This window comes from Lithobates pipiens, unplaced genomic scaffold (genome assembly GCF_037356315.1).
Source record: "Lithobates pipiens isolate NorthernLeopardFrog02 unplaced genomic scaffold, aLitPip1_a1.2 Scaffold_77, whole genome shotgun sequence".
Lineage (NCBI taxonomy): Eukaryota > Metazoa > Chordata > Amphibia > Anura > Ranidae > Lithobates > Lithobates pipiens.
In genome coordinates this window covers 1,261,817-1,283,226 of record NW_027507900.1, presented here as the reverse complement: position 1 = coordinate 1,283,226, position 21,410 = coordinate 1,261,817, and the positions used below count along the sequence as shown (strand labels likewise).

Here is a 21,410-nt window from a genome sequence, read left to right as displayed (position 1 = left end):
ATCATCCACACTGACCACCCACCCCTCCATATTCCTCCATCATCTACACTGACCACCCACCCTTCCATATTCCCCCATCATCCACACTGACCACCCACCCCTCCATATTCCTCCATCATCTACATTGACCACCCACCCACCTATATTCCTCTATCATCCACACTGACCTTCAACCCATCCATAATCCTCTGTCATCCACACTGACCTTCCACCCATCCATAATCCTCTATCATCCACACTGACCACCCACACCTCCATATTCCTACATCTTCCACACTGACCACCCACCCTTCCATATTCCTCCATCATCCACACTGACCACCCACCCCTCCATATTCCTCCATCATCTACACTGACCACCCACCCTTCCATATTCCCCCATCATCCACACTGACCACCCACCCCTCCATATTCCTCCATCATCTACATTGACCACCCACCCACCTATATTCCTCTATCATCCACACTGACCTTCAACCCATCCATAATCCTCTGTCATCCACACTGACCTTCCACCCATCCATAATCCTCTATCATCCACACTGACCACCCACACATCCATATTCCTCCATCATCTACATTGACCACCCACCCACCCACCTATATTCCTCTATCATCCACACTGACCTTCAACCCATCCATAATCCTCTGTCATCCACACTGACCTTCCACCCATCCATAATCCTCTATCATCCACACTGACCACCCATCCGTAATCCTCTATCATCCACACTGACCTTCAACCCATCCATAATCCTCTGTCATCTACACTGACCTTCAACCCATCCGTAATCCTCTATCATCCACACTGACCACCCATCCCTAATCCTCTATCATCCACACTGACCTTCAACCCATCCGTAATCCTCTATCATCCACACTGACCTTCAACCCATCCATAATCCTCTGTCATCTACACTGACCTTCAACCCATCCATATTCCTCTATCATCCACACTGACCACCCACACCTCCATATTCCTCTATCATCCACACTGACCATCCACCCTTCCATATTCCTCCATCATCCACACTGACCATCCACCCTTCCATATTCCTCCATCATCCACACTGACCACCCACCCTTCCATATTCCTCCATCATCCACACTGACCACCCACCCCTCCATATTCGTCCACCATCTACACTGACCACCCACCCCTCCATATTCCTCCATCATCTACACTGACCACCCACCGCTCCATATTCCTCCATCATCCACACTGACCACCCACCCTTCCATATTCCTCTATCATCCACACTGACCACCCACCCCTCCATATTCCTCTATCATCCACACTGACCACCCACCCTTCCATATTCCTCCATCATCCACACCGACCACCCACCCTTCCATATTCCTCCATCATCTACACCGACCACCCACCCTTCCATATTCCTTCATCATCTACACCGACCACCCACCCTTCCATATTCCTCCATCATCTACACCGACCACCCACCCTTCCATATTCCTCCATCATCTACACCGACCACCCACCCTTCCATATTCCTCCATCATCCACACTGACCACCCACCCCTCCATATTCCTCCATCATCTACATTGACCACCCACCCACCTATATTCCTCTATCATCCACACTGACCTTCAACCCATCCATAATCCTCTGTCATCCACACTGACCTTCCACCCATCCATAATCCTCTATCATCCACACTGACCACCCACACCTCCATATTCCTACATCTTCCACACTGACCACCCACCCTTCCATATTCCTCCATCATCCACACTGACCACCCACCCCTCCATATTCCTCCATCATCTACACTGACCACCCACCCTTCCATATTCCCCCATCATCCACACTGACCACCCACCCCTCCATATTCCTCCATCATCTACATTGACCACCCACCCACCTATATTCCTCTATCATCCACACTGACCTTCAACCCATCCATAATCCTCTATCATCCACACTGACCACCCACACATCCATATTCCTCCATCATCTACATTGACCACCCACCCACCTATATTCCTCTATCATCCACACTGACCTTCAACCCATCCATAATCCTCTGTCATCCACACTGACCACCCACACCTCCATATTCCTACATCTTCCACACTGACCACCCACCCTTCCATATTCCTCCATCATCCACACTGACCACCCACCCCTCCATTTTCCTCCATCATCTACACTGACCACCCACCCTTCCATATTCCCCCATCATCCACACTGACCACCCACACATCCATATTCCTCCATCATCTACATTGACCACCCACCCACCTATATTCCTCTATCATCCACACTGACCTTCAACCCATCCGTAATCCTCTATCATCCACACTGACCTTCAACCCATCCATAATCCTCTATCATCCACACTGACCACCCATCCGTAATCCTCTATCATCCACACTGACCTTCAACCCATCCATAATCCTCTGTCATCTACACTGACCTTCAACCCATCCGTAATCCTCTATCATCCACACTGACCACCCATCCGTAATCCTCTATCATCCACACTGACCTTCAACCCATCCGTAATCCTCTATCATCCACACTGACCTTCAACCCATCCATAATCCTCTGTCATCTACACTGACCTTCAACCCATCCATATTCCTCTATCATCCACACTGACCACCCACACCTCCATATTCCTCCATCATCCACACTGACCATCCACCCTTCCATATTCCTCCATCATCCACACTGACCACCCACCCTTCCATATTCCTCCATCATCCACACTGACCACCCACCCCTCCATATTCGTCCACCATCTACACTGACCACCCACCCCTCCATATTCCTCCATCATCTACACTGACCACCCACCGCTCCATATTCCTCCATCATCCACACTGACCACCCACCCTTCCATATTCCTCTATCATCCACACTGACCACCCACCCCTCCATATTCCTCTATCATCCACACTGACCACCCACCCTTCCATATTCCTCCATCATCCACACCGACCACCCACCCTTCCATATTCCTCCATCATCTACACCGACCACCCACCCTTCCATATTCCTCCATCATCTACACCGACCACCCACCCTTCCATATTCCTCCATCATCTACACCGACCACCCACCCTTCCATATTCCTCCATCATCTACACCGACCACCCACCCTTCCATATTCCTCTATCATCTACACCGACCACCCACCCTTCCATATTCCTCTATCATCCACACCGACCACCCACCCTTCCATATTCCTCCATCATCCACACCGACCACCCACCCTTCCATATTCCTCCATCATCCACACCGACCACCCACCCTTCCATATTCCTCCATCATCCACACCGACCACCCACCCTTCCATATTCCTCCATCATCCACACTGACCACCCACCCCTCCATATTCGTCCATCATCTACACTGACCACCCACCACTTCATATTCCTCCATCATCTACATTGACCACCCCCTCCATATTCCTCCATCATCCACACTGACCACCCACACCTCCATATTTCTCTATCATCAACATGACCACCCACTCCTCCATCATCATCTACACTGACCACTCACCCCTCCATAATCCTCTATCATCCCCACTGACCACCCACCCATAATCCTCTATCATCCCCACTGAGCTTCTGTCAGAAACCATGAATAAGACTGAGACAGAAGTACAGTTACATCTCACTTGTTTAATAATAATAGAAAAAGGTAAGCAGAGTAATCATAGTCAAAACAAAGCCAGAGTTCAGCAACCGGAACGGATAGTCAGACAAGCCAAAGTGTCAGGAAGCCAGAGAACAGCGTAGTAGAACAGCAAGCATGATCTGGAGCCAGAAGGAAGGTCAGCCAAGCAAGTCTTTACCAGGAACACAGGAGAGCGTCTCTAGAGATGTGACCAAGGCTAAAGCAGCGATCATCGGGGCTGGACGGCTTAAGTAGGCAGGACTGACGAGCAGGATATCATCAACAGGTGAGTCACTGTGGAGAGATAGGAGCTGGCAATTAGCCACCAGCTGAGCGGCCAGCTTTAAGAAAAAGTATTGAGCCCAGCCCTGACACCTGCAACCTATCCATAATCCTCTATCATCCACACTGACCTTCCACCCACCCATAATCCTCCATCATCCACACTGACCTTCCACCCACCCATAATCCTCTATCATCCACCCTGACCTTCCACCCATCCATAATCCTCTATCATCCACACTGACCACCCACCCATCCATAATCCTCTATCATCCACACTGACCACCCACCCATCCATGACCCTCCATCATCCACACTGACCTTCCACCCATCCGTAATCCTCCATCATCCACACTGACCTTCCACCCATCCGTAATCCTCTATCATCCACACTGACCTTCCACCCATCCATAATCCTCTATCATCCACACTGACCACCCACCCATCCATAATCCTCTATCATCCACACTGACCACCCACCCATCCATGACCCTCCATCATCCACACTGACCTTCCACCCATCCGTAATCCTCCATCATCCACACTGACCTTCAACCCATCCGTAATCTTCTATCATCCACACTGACCACCCATCCATAATCCTCTATCATCCACACTGACCACCCACCCATCCATAATCCTCTATCATCCACACTGACCACCCACCCATCCATAATCCTCTATCATCCACACTGACCTTCAACCCCTCCATAACCCTCCATCATCCACACTGACCTTCCACCCATCCGTAATCCTCTATCATCCACACTGACCTTCAACCCATCCGTAATCCTCTATCATCCACACTGACCTTCCACCCATCCATAATCCTCTATCATCCACACTGACCACCCATCCGTAATCCTCTATCATCCACACTGACCTTCAACCCATCCATAATCCTCTATCATCCACACTGACCACCCACCCATAATCCTCTATCATCCACACTGACCACCCACCCATAATCCTCTATCATCCACACTGACCTTCCACCCATCCGTAATCCTCTATCATCCACACTGACCACCCACCCATCCATAATCCTCTATCATCCACACTGACCACCCACCCATAATCCTCTATCATCCACACTGACCTTCCACCCATCCGTAATCCTCTATCATCCACACTGAAAGAGGTTGAGTGATTCCTCATGCACAATGAATCATATCCATGGGAACCTGATTAGAGCATAAATATCCTCCGCCTTAAATCCCATTGCTAGGATCCTATCTACAACCTCCCTCCTGATAGGTGGAATACCTCCTCCTTCCCATCTGAGCTGTACCACATTCCTGCGTTCAATGGAAGAAGGTGAAAGTCCCACATCTGTCTCCCTTCCACCAGCAGCAGCAGCATGACTTGGTCCCAACACAGCCCTGGGTTCAGATTTGGCAGATTACTTAGTACCCGCTCCTCCCCCTCCCCCCCAGCACAGCAGTCCCGCTCACCATGCTCCCAGTAGTACTACAATTACCAGCAATACCGTTATCAGGTAATGTCCTTTCTTCAGACAGATCTTCTGCTTTCTTAGCGTCCATGTGGCCTTCCTGCTCTGCATTCTGACAGCCAGTGGGAATGTCTGTATTAGAATTCCTGACATCTGGCATAGATACAGATATACAGTGCCTTGAAAAAGTATTCACACCCCTTGAAATTCCCCACATGTTGTCATGTTACGACCAAAAACGTAAATGTATTTTATTGGGATTTTATGTGATGGACCAACACAAAGTGTCACATAATTGTGAAGTGGAAGGAAAATGATAAATGATACAAATAAATATGTGAAAAGTGTGGGGGAGGGGCATTTGTATGGCGCCCCCCGGAGTCAATACTTTGTAGAACCCCCTTTCTCTACAAGTCTTTTTGGGGGTGTCTCTACTAGCTTTGCCCATCTAGAGAGAACATTTCTGCCCATTCTTCTTCTTTGTAGAATATCTCAAGCTCTGTCAGATTGGATGGAGAGCGTCTGTGATCAGCAATTTTCAAGTCTTGCCACAGATTCTCAATGGGATTTAGGTCTGGACTGTGACTGGGCCATTCTAACACATGAATATGCTTTGATGTAAACCATTCCATTGTAGCTCTGGCTGGATGTTTCGGGTCGTTGTCCTGCTGGAAGGGGAACCTCCGCCCCGGTCTCAAGTCTTCTGCCGACTCTAACAGGTTTTCTTCTAAGATTGTCCTGTATTTGTCTCCATCCATCTTCCCATCAACTCTGACCAGCTTCCCTGTCCCTGCTGAAGAAAACCATCCCCACCACATGATGCTGCCACCACCATGTCTCACGGTGGGGATGGTGTGTTCGGGGGATGGGCGGTGTTAGTTTCCCCCACACATAGCGTTTTGCTTTTAGGCCATAAAGTAGAATTTTGGTCTCCTCTGACCAGATCACCTTCTTCCACATGTTTGCTGCCCCCTCCCCCACATGGCTTCTCACAAACTACAAACAGGACTTCTTATGACTTTCTTTCTCCAATGTCTTTCTTCTTGTCACTCTTCCATAAAGGGCAGATTTGTGGAGAGACGACTAATAGTTGTCCTGTGGACAGATTCTCCCCCCTGAGCTGTGGATCTCTGCAGCTCCTCCAGAGTTACCATGGACCTCTTGGCTCTTCTCTGATGAATGCTCTCCTTGCCCGGCCCGGTCAGTTTAGGTGGACGGCCATGTCTTGGTAGGTTTGCGGTTGTGCCCATACTCTTTCCATTCTCCGATGATGGATTGAACAGAGCTCCGTGAGATGGTCAAAGCTTGGGAGATATTATTATAACCGAACCCTGCTTTATACTTCTCCACAACTTTATCCCTGACCTGTCTGGTGTGTTCCTTGGCCTTCATGATGCTGTTTGTTCACCAAGATTCTCTAACAAACCTGAGGACTTCACAGAACAGCTGTATTTATACTGAGAGTCTGCAGTGCCCTTTGGTGTACCAACCAATAGCGATGAAAAAGTACACTTGTGCCAACTGAACTTGGTGAACTGATCCCAGCAAGTCCAGTGCAAATCCTACCAACCCTCCTGGCTACAGCAACTTGACTCCAATGACCCCATAGTCTCTCCCTCTGGCTGCACATCCAATCCTGGCATGTGCCTCCCAGACCTTTTCACTTACCGACCCCGGTATGGATCCCTCCTGAATGACTTTCCTGGCAGTGCTTCCCACTGTCCTCCTATTCCAGGACACCTCTCAATGACCATGAAAAGAGAGGCTCCCTCCCAGCTGCCCAACTCCAGGCCCCAGGTCACCCCCTTCCTGCCAGGTGGACACATCATACTAGGAGCTCCATGTCTGCCAGGTGGACACATCATACTACGAGCTCCACGTCTGACCAGGTGGACACATCATACTACGAGCTCCACGTCTGACCAGGTGGACACATCATACTACGAGCTCCACGTCTGCCAGGTGGACACATCATACTACGAGCTCCACGTCTGCCAGGTGGACACATCATACTACGAGCTCCACGTCTGCCAGGTGGACACATCATACTACGAGCTCCATGTCTGCCAGGTGGACACATCATACTACGAGCTCCATGTCTGCCAGGTGGACACATCATACTACGAGCTCCATGTCTGCCAGGTGGACACATCATACTACGAGCTCCACGTCTGACCAGGTGGACACATCATACTACGAGCTCCACGTCTGACCAGGTGGACACATCATACTACGAGCTCCACGTCTGACCAGGTGGACACATCATACTACGAGCTCCACGTCTGACCAGGTGGACACATCATACTACGAGCTCCACGTCTGACCAGGTGGACACATCATACTACAAGCTCCATGTCTGCCAGGTGGACACATCATACTACGAGCTCCACGTCTGACCAGGTGGACACATCATACTACAAGCTCCACGTCTGCCAGGTGGACACATCATACTACAAGCTCCACGTCTGACCAGGTGGACACATCATACTACGAGCTCCACGTCTGACCAGGTGGACACATCATACTACAAGCTCCACGTCTGACCAGCTGGACACATCATACTACAAGCTCCACGTCTGACCAGCTGGACACATCATACTACAAGCTCCACGTCTGACCAGGCGGACACATCATACTAGGAGCTCCACGTCTGACCAGCTGGACACATCATACTAGGAGCTCCACGTCTGACCAGCTGGACACATCATACTACGAGCTCCATGTCTGCCAGGTGGACACATCATACTACGAGCTCCACGTCTGACCAGGCGGACACATCATACTACGAGCTCCACGTCTGACCAGGCGGACACATCATACTAGGAGCTCCACGTCTGACCAGCTGGACACATCATACTAGGAGCTCCACGTCTGACCAGCTGGACACATCATACTACGAGCTCCATGTCTGCCAGGTGGACACATCATACTACGAGCTCCACGTCTGACCAGGCGGACACATCATACTACGAGCTCCACGTCTGACCAGGCGGACACATCATACTACGAGCTCCACGTCTGACCAGCTGGACACATCATACTAGGAGCTCCACGTCTGACCAGCTGGACACATCATACTACGAGCTCCACGTCTGCCAGGTGGACACATCATACTAGGAGCTCCACGTCTGACCAGGTGGACACATCATACTAGGAGCTCCACGTCTGACCAGGTGGACACATCATACTACAAGCTCCACGTCTGACCAGGCGGACACATCATACTAGGAGCTCCATGTCTGCCAGGCGGACACATCATACTACGAGCTCCATGTCTGACCAGGTGGACACATCATACTACGAGCTCCATGTCTGCCAGGTGGACACATCATACTACGAGCTCCATGTCTGCCAGGTGGACACATCATACTACGAGCTCCACGTCTGACCAGGTGGACACATCATACTACGAGCTCCACGTCTGACCAGGTGGACACATCATACTACGAGCTCCACGTCTGACCAGGTGGACACATCATACTACGAGCTCCACGTCTGACCAGGTGGACACATCATACTACGAGCTCCACGTCTGACCAGGTGGACACATCATACTACGAGCTCCACGTCTGCCAGGTGGACACATCATACTACGAGCTCCATGTCTGACCAGGTGGACACATCATACTACGAGCTCCACGTCTGCCAGGTGGACACATCATACTAGGAGCTCCACGTCTGACCAGGTGGACACATCATACTACAAGCTCCACGTCTGACCAGGCGGACACATCATACTAGGAGCTCCATGTCTGCCAGGTGGACACATCATACTACGAGCTCCATGTCTGACCAGGTGGACACATCATACTACGAGCTCCATGTCTGACCAGGTGGACACATCATACTAGGAGCTCCATGTCGACCAGGTGGACACATCATACTACGAGCTCCATGTCTGCCAGGTGGACACATCATACTACGAGCTCCATGTCTGACCAGGTGGACACATCATACTACGAGCTCCACGTCTGACCAGGTGGACACATCATACTACGAGCTCCACGTCTGACCAGGTGGACACATACTAGGAGCTCCATAGTTTCTCAGATAGGGACACATCATACTACAAGCTTAAAGTCTGCTTAGGTGGAGGTACTGGTAAGTGTTAGATCATGGGGTAGGTGGCCAGCCATCTTGGAGATCTCACCTGACACTGCAATCAGTTTTCCTCCCCCTCATCTCCAATAGCATCCTTCATACCGAGTGTCATCTGAAGGGCGACCTTTTCATGTTCTATCGGAATCTTGAAAGGGTCACCCTTCATAAAAGGCACTCAGTATGAAGGACACAAGGGGGGGGGGGGGGGGAGGAACACATTGACTGCAGTGTCAAGACCCCCTCCCCCCGGGTAATAAACATTGGTTACAATGTAATAGCAATGTATGGACATTTGTCACCCATGTTTGTTCTATAGATCACTCTCATCACTTAAGCTGCATCTCCGTCCTCGAAATACTGACCTTTGTTCCAAGAAACGTGTGAGATGGAAGTTCTGTAGAGCTCTGGTGTGTGGCGTCTCCTCGTCCTTTCATCCCGAGGAATCTGGATTGTATGAAAACTGCGATGATATTTCTGGATGGAGCTCAGTGTATTCTCATCCCAGAATTCTCTTCCTACTAGACTAGGAGATGTCGGTTCTAAACTTTAGAGATTTACCCTAAAAATTAGGCCCTTCAACTATCCGATCCAAGGAAGGTGATTCTTCTAATTCTCTCATTATTGGGTCAAATGGACGTTTTCCTCCAGCTGGAGTGAGGTGACCATTGGAAGGAGCGGGGGTGGAAAAGTTCTCAAACATTTCTAACAACGAACGATTGAATGGACTTTACTGAATGAAAGTTGTTCTGAACGACAAAGGAACGTTCTGAGAATTTATCTGAAATTCTGTCTATGACCAGCTTTAGGCCTTTGCTGGATGTCATGTGACACCAATAGACATCACTGCTCACCAAATCATGTGACACCATGGGACGTCACTGCTCACCAGGGCAAGTGGCGTCTTCTTCCAGGTCATGTGACACCAGTGACGTCACCTCTGCAGGTCATGTGACACCACCACACACTATATATAGTAATCACTCACAATTCAGCCATCTTTGCAATCTCTTTATTCGATTTTTATGGAAACATTTCTGATACAAAAAAGGTGAGAATGAAATCCGAACGATCCGATCACCCCAATATAAATGAAGGCAGGTTGCCATGGGGACCAGTAGTGCAAATAACCGTCCAGTGCAAATGTATTTCAGGTAACAGCGGATCTACAAAAAAGGGGTTCAGGGGCCCCAAAAAAGGCACTCGTCCCAAGTCTTTGGAGTCCGGCGTTGTATAAGGTGCAGTGTGGGGGGAGGGGCAATGAGAACTGAAGGCTGTCACCCGGCTGACCTAGAAGATAAGAGAAGTCCCATTACCATTTCCTTCTGGACATTAATACCTACTCATCCTAGAGGGTCCACCAACCTCCACCCACCCCACCACCCATCCCAGAGCTCCACCAACCTCCATCCAACCCACCGCCCATCCACTGCTCATCCTAGAGGGCCCACCAACCTCCACCCACCCCACCCCCCCCATCCACTGCTCATCCTAGAGGGCCCACCAACCTCCACCCACCCCACCCCCCATCCACTGCTCATCCTAGAGGGCCCACCAACCTCCACCCCACCGCCCATCCTAGAGGGCCCACCAACCTCCACACACCCCACCACCCATCCCAGAGCTCCACCAACCTCCATCCAACCCACCACCCCATCCACTGCTCATCCTAGAGGGCCCACCAACCTCCACCCACCCCACCACCCATCATCCAACCCACTGCCCATCCACTGCTCATCCTAGAGGGCCCTCCGCCCAGCCACTGCTCATCCTAGAGGGCCCACCAACCTCCACCCACCCCACCCCCCATCCACTGCTCATCCTAGAGGGCCCACCAACCTCCATCCAACCCACCGCCCATCCACTGCTCATCCTAGAGGGCCCACCAAACTCCATCCAACCCACCGCCCATCCACTGCTCATCCTAGAGGGCCCTCTGCCCATTCACTGCTCATCCTAGAGGGCCCACCAACCTCCACCCACCCCACCCCCCATCCCAGAGCTCCACCAACCTCCACCCCACCGCCCATCCTAGAGGGCCCACCAACCTCCACACACCCCACCACCCATCCCAGAGCTCCACCAACCTCCATCCAACCCACCGCCCATCCACTGCTCATCCTAGAGGGCCCACCAACCTCCACCCACCCCACCCCCCATCCACTGCTCATCCTAGAGGGCCCACCAGCCTCCACCCCACCGCCCATCCTAGAGGGCCCACCAACCTCCACACACCCCACCACCCATCCCAGAGCTCCACCAACCTCCATCCAACCCACCGCCCATCCACTGCTCATCCTAGAGGGCCCACCAACCTCCACCCACCCCAGCCCCCATCATCCAACCCACCGCCCATCCACTGCTCATCCTAGAGGGCCCTCCGCCCAGCCACTGCTCATCCTAGAGGGCCCACCAACCTCCACCCACCCCACCCCCCATCCACTGCTCATCCTAGAGGGCCCACCAACCTCCACCCACCCCACCCCACCCCCCCCCCCCATCCACTGCTCATCCTAGAGGGCCCACCAAACTCCACCCACCCCATCACCCATCCTAGAGGGCCCACCAACCTCCATCCAACCCACCGCCCATCCTAGAGGGCCCACCAACCTCCACCCACCCCACCGCCCATCCTAGAGGGCCCACCAACCTCCACCCACCCCACCGCCCATCCTAGAGGGCCCACCAACCTCCACCCACGCCATCGCCCATCCTAGAGGGCCCACCAACCTCCACCCACCCCACCGCCCATCCACGAGGGCCCACCAACCTCCACCCACCCCACCACCCATCCACTGCTCATCTTACAGGGCCCACCAACCTCCACCCACCCCACTGCCCATCCTAGAGGGCCCACAAACCTCCACCCACTGCCCACCACCCATCTGCTCATCCTAAAAGGGCCCACCACTGCTCCATCACCCAGGAGCCATCCTGGAAGGATCCTGCAGCTCTCCCCACACAATGCTCATCCTAGAAGACCCACTGCCACCCATTATTCATGGAAGGCCTGCAGCACCCCACCGACTGCAAATTATACAACCTTCAGCCAATACCATGGCATCTCATCACCAGTCATGAGGATTGGGCTCCCTTCAGGCCTGAGCATTGTTACCCCAACACCTGCAAAGAGGAGGAGTGAGAGGCCAAGACTGGGAACCATGAAATCCCCAAAACAATTTAGAAGGCACCAGGAGATTCCACTTCCCGGCATCAACTCGTCATACTGTAATCTATTTTGGTGGAGCAATCTTAATTTTAGGTTACCTTGTATTGGAGGTCGGGATCCTCCGGGACGTCCGACTCACTCTTGTTTCTTGTATTTGATGTAGATAAATAGTCCATCCTGGGTACTACAAGGAAAGACAAAAGGTTCAGTATGGGGTGGTGCACCCTGATTGGGAAGGCCTCCACTGTGGGTGGAGTCCTTTCATGTAGAGAAGACCTACCTGGAGGTGGTCACCCCCAGCCTAAAGACTTACCTGTTCTTCTCCACAGTGATGGACGGGTGCTTGAATTTCGCCAACATAGAGTCCAGATCTGTCGGGGGCTCTTCAACCTCACTTGTTACTTCCAACTCCTTCAGAGAGCGGTTTGTATTAATGACGGCCATGACTTCCTCAGCGCAGGATGCGGTCAGCTCACAATACCCCACCCTGTACAGGAGGAATAGGAGATAAATATGGGGGAGTTCTACTGGAGAGACCTCCAGGTTACCATGAGTTACGATGGAGCATTCACCTGAATGTCTGCAGTGTACAGCCGGGGTTCCGGAGCGCCTCACATAGCGGCTTCACTCCGGTGTCCGTGAACCTATTTCCTGCCAGATCCAGTTTGGTGAGAGATCGGCTGGTGGTGATCACAGAGGAGAGATCTTCCAGGGAGGAGGAGGACAGGTCACATCCGTACAGACTGAGGAGGAAACCAGAGAGTCAGATTTATGCCGGACATTTATATAAAACCTGAACAGAGCAAAAGAGGAGCCAACTGTAAGGGCCCTGGGGGGCTACAGCCCCACCACCCACCCAAGGGCCACACCACCCACCACAGAATTTCTCCATAAAGACTAGGCCAGGGCCACCTGTAAGAACCCAGACCAGGGAAGGCGCTCCTCCCACTGCTCATGATAGACACACCCCCCCTCCCGCCCCATTACTATGGGTAAGCAGACTGTAGCTTCATAGTAATGAATGGGGCTACTGAGCATGTGCACTGAGAGGAGGACTGGATGGGAAGATTGTGGTAGTTTTCAAGGTGGTCTGTACTCAGGGAAGGGGGGGGGGGTATTGCAGGGAAAACATATACAGAGTTTAGTTGTCCATCATATAGTGTATAGAAGTCTCACTCCAGCTCCTGCAGGGTACAGCCCGGGTCTCTGAGCCCTTCACACAGAATTTTCACTCCAGAATCCTCCAGACTATTCCAGGTGAGGCTCAGTTTGGTCAGAGATCGGTTGGTGAGGAGGACTGAGCGGAGGTCCTCACAGGACGCCTGGGTCAGCTCACAGGAAGACAATCTGTAAAGAGAACCCGTATGAGAACTTCTACCCAATCACCTCCCGGACCTGGCGCTAGATTGGCAGACCATTGGCCTAATCCTTACATCAGCTCCTGCAGGGTACAGCTCGGGTCACTCAGCCCTTTACAGAGGAGCTTCACTCCGGAGTCGCCAATCTTGTTGTCCCTCACATTCAGGCTGGCGAGGATCCGATTTGTCAGAATAACCGATTGTAGATCCTCACAGGACACGCTGGTGAGGTTCATCCCAAACAACCTGCAGAGATGAAACAAGACCATGTGACCAGCCCCATCAGACCATGTCACCAGCCCCATCAGACCATGTCACCAGATTACCAGACAAGCAGCACTCTGTCCATTTACCATTGGTGGGAAATACAGGAGGCCATCCATACATTATTCCAGGATTGGCGGGCGTATAAAGGAGAGGAGGAAGTGGAATTACTCAGTTTGGGTTTGGTGGCTCCTCAATGGTAATGGCCCCCCCAGAGGGTTAAGTACGTACGTGTGGTCCAATGTACATGGCCACCATGAGATCTGTTGAGGAGGTACAATATTGGAAGCGGTACATTCTCTGCATCTTCCTCCACCCGACAAACCTCACACCCACCTCCCCGCATCTTCCTCCACCCAACACCCACCTCACCGCATCTTCCTCCACCCAACACCCACCACCCACCACCCACCACCCAACACCCACCTCCCAACACCCACCTCCCAACACCCACCTCCCACCTCACCTCCCAACACCCACCTCCCAACACCCACCTCCCAACACCCAACACCCACCTCCCAACACCCACCTCCCAACACCCAACACCCAACACCCAACACCCACCTCCCAACACCCACCTCCCAACACCCAACACCCAACACCCACCTCCCAACACCCACCTCCCAACACCCAACACCCACCTCCCAACACCCACCTCCCAACACCCACCTCCCAACACCCACCTCCCAACACCCACCTCCCAACACCCACCTCCCAACACCCACCTCCCAACACCCACCTCCCAACACCCACCTCCCAACACCCACCTCCCAACACCCACCTCCCAACACCCACCTCCCAACACCCACCTCCCAACACCCACCTCCCAACACCCACCTCCCAACACCCACCTCCCAACACCCAACACCCACCTCCCAACACCCAACACCCAACACCCACCTCCCAACACCCAACACCCACCTCCCAACACCCACCTCCCAACACCCACCTCCCAACACCCAACACCCAACACCCAACACCCACCTCCCAACACCCACCTCCCAACACCCACCTCCCAACACCCACCTCCCAACACCCACCTCCCAACACCCACCTCCCAACACCCACCTCCCACCTCCCAACACCCAACACCCAACACCCAACACCCAACACCCACCTCCCAACACCCAACACCCAACACCCACCTCCCAACACCCACCTCCCAACACCCAACACCCACCTCCCAACACCCACCTCCCACCTCCCAACACCCACCTCCCAACACCCACCTCCCAACACCCACCTCCCAACACCCAACACCCAACACCCACCTCCCAACACCCAACACCCACCTCCCAACACCCAACACCCACCTCCCAACACCCAACACCCACCTCCCAACACCCAACACCCACCTCCCAACACCCACCTCACCTCCCAACACCCACCTCACCTCCCAACACCCACCTCACCTCCCAACACCCACCTCACCTCCCAACACCCACCTCACCGCAAGTGCATTAGAACAATTCTCTTAGCCCATAAGACCATGTACCCATCAGACTAAACATGGTGGCCTTCATGCAGACTGGGTTGGAGAGGCTCCTTCACTTGGAACAGAAATATCTAACAAGGTCTCAAGGAATCTATGACGATAAATTCCACTTTTCTGAGACTTCTAGTGGACAGAACACATAAGTACCCCAAAGACAGCATGTGTGATGTACTCTATACAGGGTGGGCTCGTTTCTGGACTGTCTGGTGGACTTCCCTGTCCCAGCAAAGCATTGTCTGGCTGTGGATTAGCTTACTGGTAATTAGATCACTGTTGGCAGTTCATTAGATGTGCTGATTGTTTACAGTTTGCATTGTTTAGGATAATGTGATCAGGCCCTTACCTGATTCTTTGTGCAGTTCCAGTTTGTACCCAAGCTAGTGTCGTCTAGTTCTTGGGTGTTCAGCGATAATACTTGGTTCCAAAGTGGAGGAAGCTGTATCTTGGCGGAGGCACTCAGGTGGAGTGCGAGGTGGTCCATCAGACCACCCCCATACAAAGTACCCATCAGCCCATACTAAACACCCCCACAGCACTGTCATACAATGTACCCATCAGACATCCCATTCTAAACACCCATTAGACCACTCCCACCCAGCACCCCAAAACAATGTACCCATCAGGACCCCCCATACATACAATGTACCCATCAGAGCCCCCCCCCCCCCCCCCCGCCATACAATGTACCCATCAGACATCCCATACTAAACACCCATTAGACCACGAATACCCAGCACCCCCATACAAAGTACCCATCAGACCTCCCCCCCCTTATACAATGTACCCATCAGACCTGCACCCCCATACAAAGTACCCATCAGACCTCCCCCACCCCCCCATACAATGCACCCATCAGAACTTACACCAGCTCCTTCAGAGTGCAGCCTGGCTGGCGGAGCGCCTCACACAGCAGCTTGGCCCCGGAGTCCTGGAGGCTGCAATCTCTCAGATATAAGGTGGTGAGCGATCGATTGGTCATCAGAGCAGAGCGCAGGAAGTCCCCGCAGGCCGGAGTCAGCTCACAGAATTCCATCCTGGAGGAGAGGACAAGTCCGGTCAGAACTTGGTATTTCCATGGAGCGTCCTTTACCGTGTCTACAGCCTGATAAACACTTCTAGAGGGTAATGAGGGGGGGGGAAATGGTAGAGGAGATGGGGAGAGGTCGGAACCCGTCTGTAGGGGTCAAGTCCTGGGGGAAAAAGTGTGGGAACTCCCACCCAAGATCCACTCCCCCCAGCAAAAAAAAAAAATTATACGCTCATATGCATATATATATATATATTTCACAGAAAATACAGTGCAACATTTATTGTAAAGTGCCAGTTTACAAAAACCAAATAAGTTAACTTAAGAAACAGGAGAAGCAAGAAAAAAGAAATAAGAAACTAACAGAATAATCACCACAAGAATGGAGGACGACAGCAGAATGGAGGGGGGCACGGAGGAAAACTGGAGGGGGACAGCAACAGAACGGAGGGGGGCACGGAGGAAAACTGGAGGGGGACAGCAACAGAACGGAGGGGGGCACGGAGGAAAACTGGAGGGGGACAGCAGCAGAATGGAGGGGGAGTAGGGGACAGCAGCAGAACGGAGGGGGGAGTGGGGGACACAACAGAGGGGGGAGCATGCTCACTGTAACTAACAAAGTGTAACACACTATCCTGGAAGTTTGTCAATGGCTCTGGCGGGCGACAAAGTTGCGGCGGACCTCGTGGGCAGGAGGACTCGGAGGCTCAGCTCAGGAGAGAAGTTGAACTGGAGAAGTCTGGCAGATCAGAGTTGGGCTGCACTGCTAGCAATGTGCTACAGCGGCTGCGCGAGTAGTCAGCGGCGGCCCCAGGACTGCCTGGCATTGACTGGGCAGTGGGCATAGGCTGGATCCTTACCAGCAGTAAGTGTGGCTCTGTCTGGTGTGGTGTCTGTGGCTGGCTGCTCTCTCTCGGAGGCGCTGCTCAGCCTAGTAACCAGTTACTCAGGCATATGCAGGACACAGCTGCTAATGGGAACTGAGTTTCTGTTGTGGAAAAAAGTACAGGAACTCCGTTCCCATGCGTTCCCGCAGGACTTGAGCCCTGCCCGTCTGGTTTTTGTTGCCGTTAATTCCTGTTAGGAAGAATTTTCTCCATTTAGGACTGAAAGGTAAATCCAATAGCGTGTTATCAGAACAGGAATAGAAGGAAATCTTCCAATGGGGACACCTGCTCTAGTGACAACCGTCTACAAGGAAATTTCCATCACTTCAGATTCCCTTCCTGCCGTGTCTACAGGACAGGAAATGAATGCAGATCTCCAAGAGGGGGACACGGCCCTTCTAGTATTTCTATTATAGGAGATGAAGTCTTCCCAGAATGGGAATCTACAAACCCGACAACTCCACTTCTCATTACTGGATGTGGGTGGATCTGCTGATGGGGCCCTCACCATACAGAGACCCATTCAGAGAGATTATATTATATATATATATATATTTTCAGTGCAGTCAATTTCAGTAGGCTTCTCAAAGTGCCTTCATCACATTGGTCTGGACTGAGAATGAATGTATGAAGACATGAGAGCAACAAGTCAGACCGGCCATACACAATGTGATTAGTAAGGATGGTACTTATTGGACAGTTTCTAAGCTACTTGGGTCCAAACAAGCACCATGTCTACTGGTGATCACATCAAGGCCTCCCCCTCCATAGGGGAGGTCATAATCCGGATGCCGAAGGGAAGGAGAAGATGTGGGGAGAAGATCCCAGCGGGTCCCGGGACTCAGACCTGTGACATACATGGACACCAGTGATGAGGCGCCCAGTCACAGGTTTATCTTTTATTAGAACATTCGGTTATTCAGAAACTTGAACGCCAAACATGACCCGATACTTCATAGAAAGACACCAAACGCTTTATTCCAGAGTCAGATCCAGCTGAACATCTCCACCCCAACACTCCGCAGATCCTTCACTCTAGTATAAAGACGGAGGACTCGCCTCCCACAGAGTACAGCCCGGATCCTCCCCTCCATTATAAATATGACGGAGGACTCACCTCAGCTCCTGTAGGGTACAGCCCGGATCCTCCCCTCCATTATAAATATGATGGAGGACTCACCTCAGCTCTTGTAGGGTACAGCCCGGATCCTCCCCTCCATTATAAATATGACGGAGGACTCACCTCAGCTCCTGTAGGGTACAGCCCGGATCCTTCCCTCCATTATAAATATGACGGAGGACTCACCTCAGCTCCTGTAGGGTACAGCCCGGATCCTCCCCTCCATTATAAATATGACGGAGGACTCACCTCAGCTCCTGTAGGGTACAGCCCGGATCCTCCCCTTCATTATAAATATGACGGAGGACTCACCTCAGCTCCTGTAGGGTACAGCCCGGATCCTCCCCTCCATTATAAATATGACGGAGGACTCACCTCAGCTCCTGTAGGGTACAGCCCGGATCCTCCCCTCCATTATAAATATGACGGAGGACTCACCTCAGCTCCTGTAGGGTACAGCCCGGATCCTCCCCTCCATTATAAATATGACGGAGGACTCACCTCAGCTCCTGTAGGGTACAGCCCGGATCCTCCCCTTCATTATAAATATGACGGAGGACTCACCTCAGCTCCTGTAGGGTACAGCCCGGATCCTCCCCTCCATTATAAATATGACGGAGGACTCACCTCAGCTCCTGTAGGGTACAGCCCGGATCCTTCCCTCCATTATAAATATGGAGGACTCACCTCAGCTCCTGTAGGGTACAGCCCGGATCCTCCCCTCCATTATAAAAATATGATGGGGGACTCACCTCAGCTCCTGTAGGGTACAACCCGGATCCTTCCCTCCATTATAAATATGACAGAGGACTCACCTCAGCTCCTGTAGGGTACAGCCCGGATCCTTCCCTCCATTATAAATATGGAGGACTCACCTCAGCTCCTGTAGGGTACAGCCCGGATCCTTCCCTCCATTATAAATATGATGGAGGACTCACCTCAGCTCCTGTAGGGTACAGCCCGGATCCTTCCCTCCATTATAAATATGATGGAGGACTCACCTCAGCTCCTGTAGGGTACAGCCCGGATCCTCCCCTCCATTATAAATATGACGGAGGACTCACCTCAGCTCCTGTAGGGTACAGCCCGGATCCTTCCCTCCATTATAAATATGACGGAGGACTCACCTCAGCTCCTGTAGGGTACAGCCCGGATCCTCCCCTCCATTATAAATATGACGGAGGACTCACCTCAGCTCCTGTAGGGTACAGCCCGGATCCTTCCCTCCATTATAAATATGACGGAGGACTCACCTCAGCTCCTGTAGGGTACAGCCCGGATCCTTCACTCCATTATAAATATGACGGAGGACTCACCTCAGCTCCTGTAGGGTACAGCCCGGATCCTCCCCTCCATTATAAATATGACGGGGGGGACTCACCTCAGCTCCTGTAGGGTACAGCCCGGATCCTCCCCTCCATTATAAATATGACGGAGGACTCACCTCAGCTCCTGTAGGGTACAGCCCGGATCCTTCAGCCACTCACATAGAAATTTCACTCCGTCGTCCTCAATTTTATTCAGTGCCAGATCCAACTTGTGCAGAGAGCGGTTCTCTTTAAGGGCGGAGCCAAGGATCTCACAGCCTGTGGCGGCCAAGTTGCAGTCATCAAGCCTACAGATAAAAATCAGAGATTAGGAATCTGGGATCCAGAGTGTTTAGACTGGACCAAATGAACATGTCAAAGCACAGGGAGAGGAGACCAACAAATATGCAGCAATGGGGGACACCTCCTTATCACCCCAACACAGGAGCCCTCAGAATCATCTCGCCTGAGGACATAAACTGGAAAAAATGATTGGAAGCTGACCCCCCCCCCCCCCCCAACCACACCCCGCCAGTGACCCGACCCACCACACTTCAACATTAGTAACCAGTCTCAGTAAATGGAGAAAAAAAAAAAAAAAAAAAAACAACACACAACAATGTCCATCTGGTGGAGCTTCCCCAGAAGAAGAGCAGTAGAGGCCTTCCCCCAGAAGAAGAGTAGTAGAGGCCTTCCCCCAGAAGAAGAGTAGTAGAGGCCTTCCCCCAGAAGAAGAGCAGTAGAGGCCTTCCCCCAGAAGAAGAGCAGTAGAGGCCTTCCCCCAGAAGAAGAGCAGTAGAGGCCTTCCCCCAGAAGAAGAGCAGTAGAGGCCTTCCCCCAGAAGAAGAGCAGTAGAGGCCTTCCCCCAGAAGAAGAGCAGTAGAGGCCTTCCCCCAGAAGAAGAGCAGTAGAGGCCTTCCCCCAGAAGAGCAGTAGAGGCCTTCCCCCAGAAGAGCAGTAGAGGCCTTCCCCCAGAAGAGCAGTAGAGGCCTTCCCCCAGAAGAGCAGTAGAGGCCTTCCCCCAGAAGAGCAGTAGAGGCCTTCCCCCAGAAGAGCAGTAGAGGCCTTCCCCCAGAAGAGCAGTAGAGGCCTTCCCCCAGAAGAAGAGTAGTAGAGGCCTTCCCTCAGAAGAAGAGTAGTAGAGGCCTTCCCCCAGAAGAAGAGTAGTAGAGGCCTTCCCTCAGAAGAAGAGTAGTAGAGGCCTTCCCCCCAGAAGAAGAGTAGTAGAGGCCTTCCCTCAGAAGAAGAGTAGTAGAGGCCTTCCCCTCAGAAGAAGAGTAGTAGAGGCCTTCCCCCAGAA

At 52.2% G+C, this 21,410-nt stretch overlaps 1 protein-coding gene across 1 annotated transcript; it reads right to left on the bottom strand.

Moving 5' to 3' along the window:
* Window positions 1-10,479: 10,479 nt before the first annotated feature.
* On the bottom strand, window positions 10,480-18,848 carry LOC143959491 (ribonuclease inhibitor-like). Its single transcript, XM_077468169.1, has 8 exons — window positions 18,801-18,848; window positions 16,633-16,803; window positions 14,086-14,256; window positions 13,829-13,999; window positions 13,225-13,395; window positions 12,966-13,139; window positions 12,751-12,836; window positions 10,480-10,773 (listed from the first exon to the last, which is right to left on the bottom strand). Exons 2-7 carry the CDS (start codon window positions 16,800-16,802, stop codon window positions 12,788-12,790), a joined length of 906 nt encoding a protein of 301 aa, XP_077324295.1. The 5' UTR covers window position 16,803; window positions 18,801-18,848; the 3' UTR covers window positions 10,480-10,773; window positions 12,751-12,787.
* Between the last annotated feature and the right edge of the window lie 2,562 nt (window positions 18,849-21,410).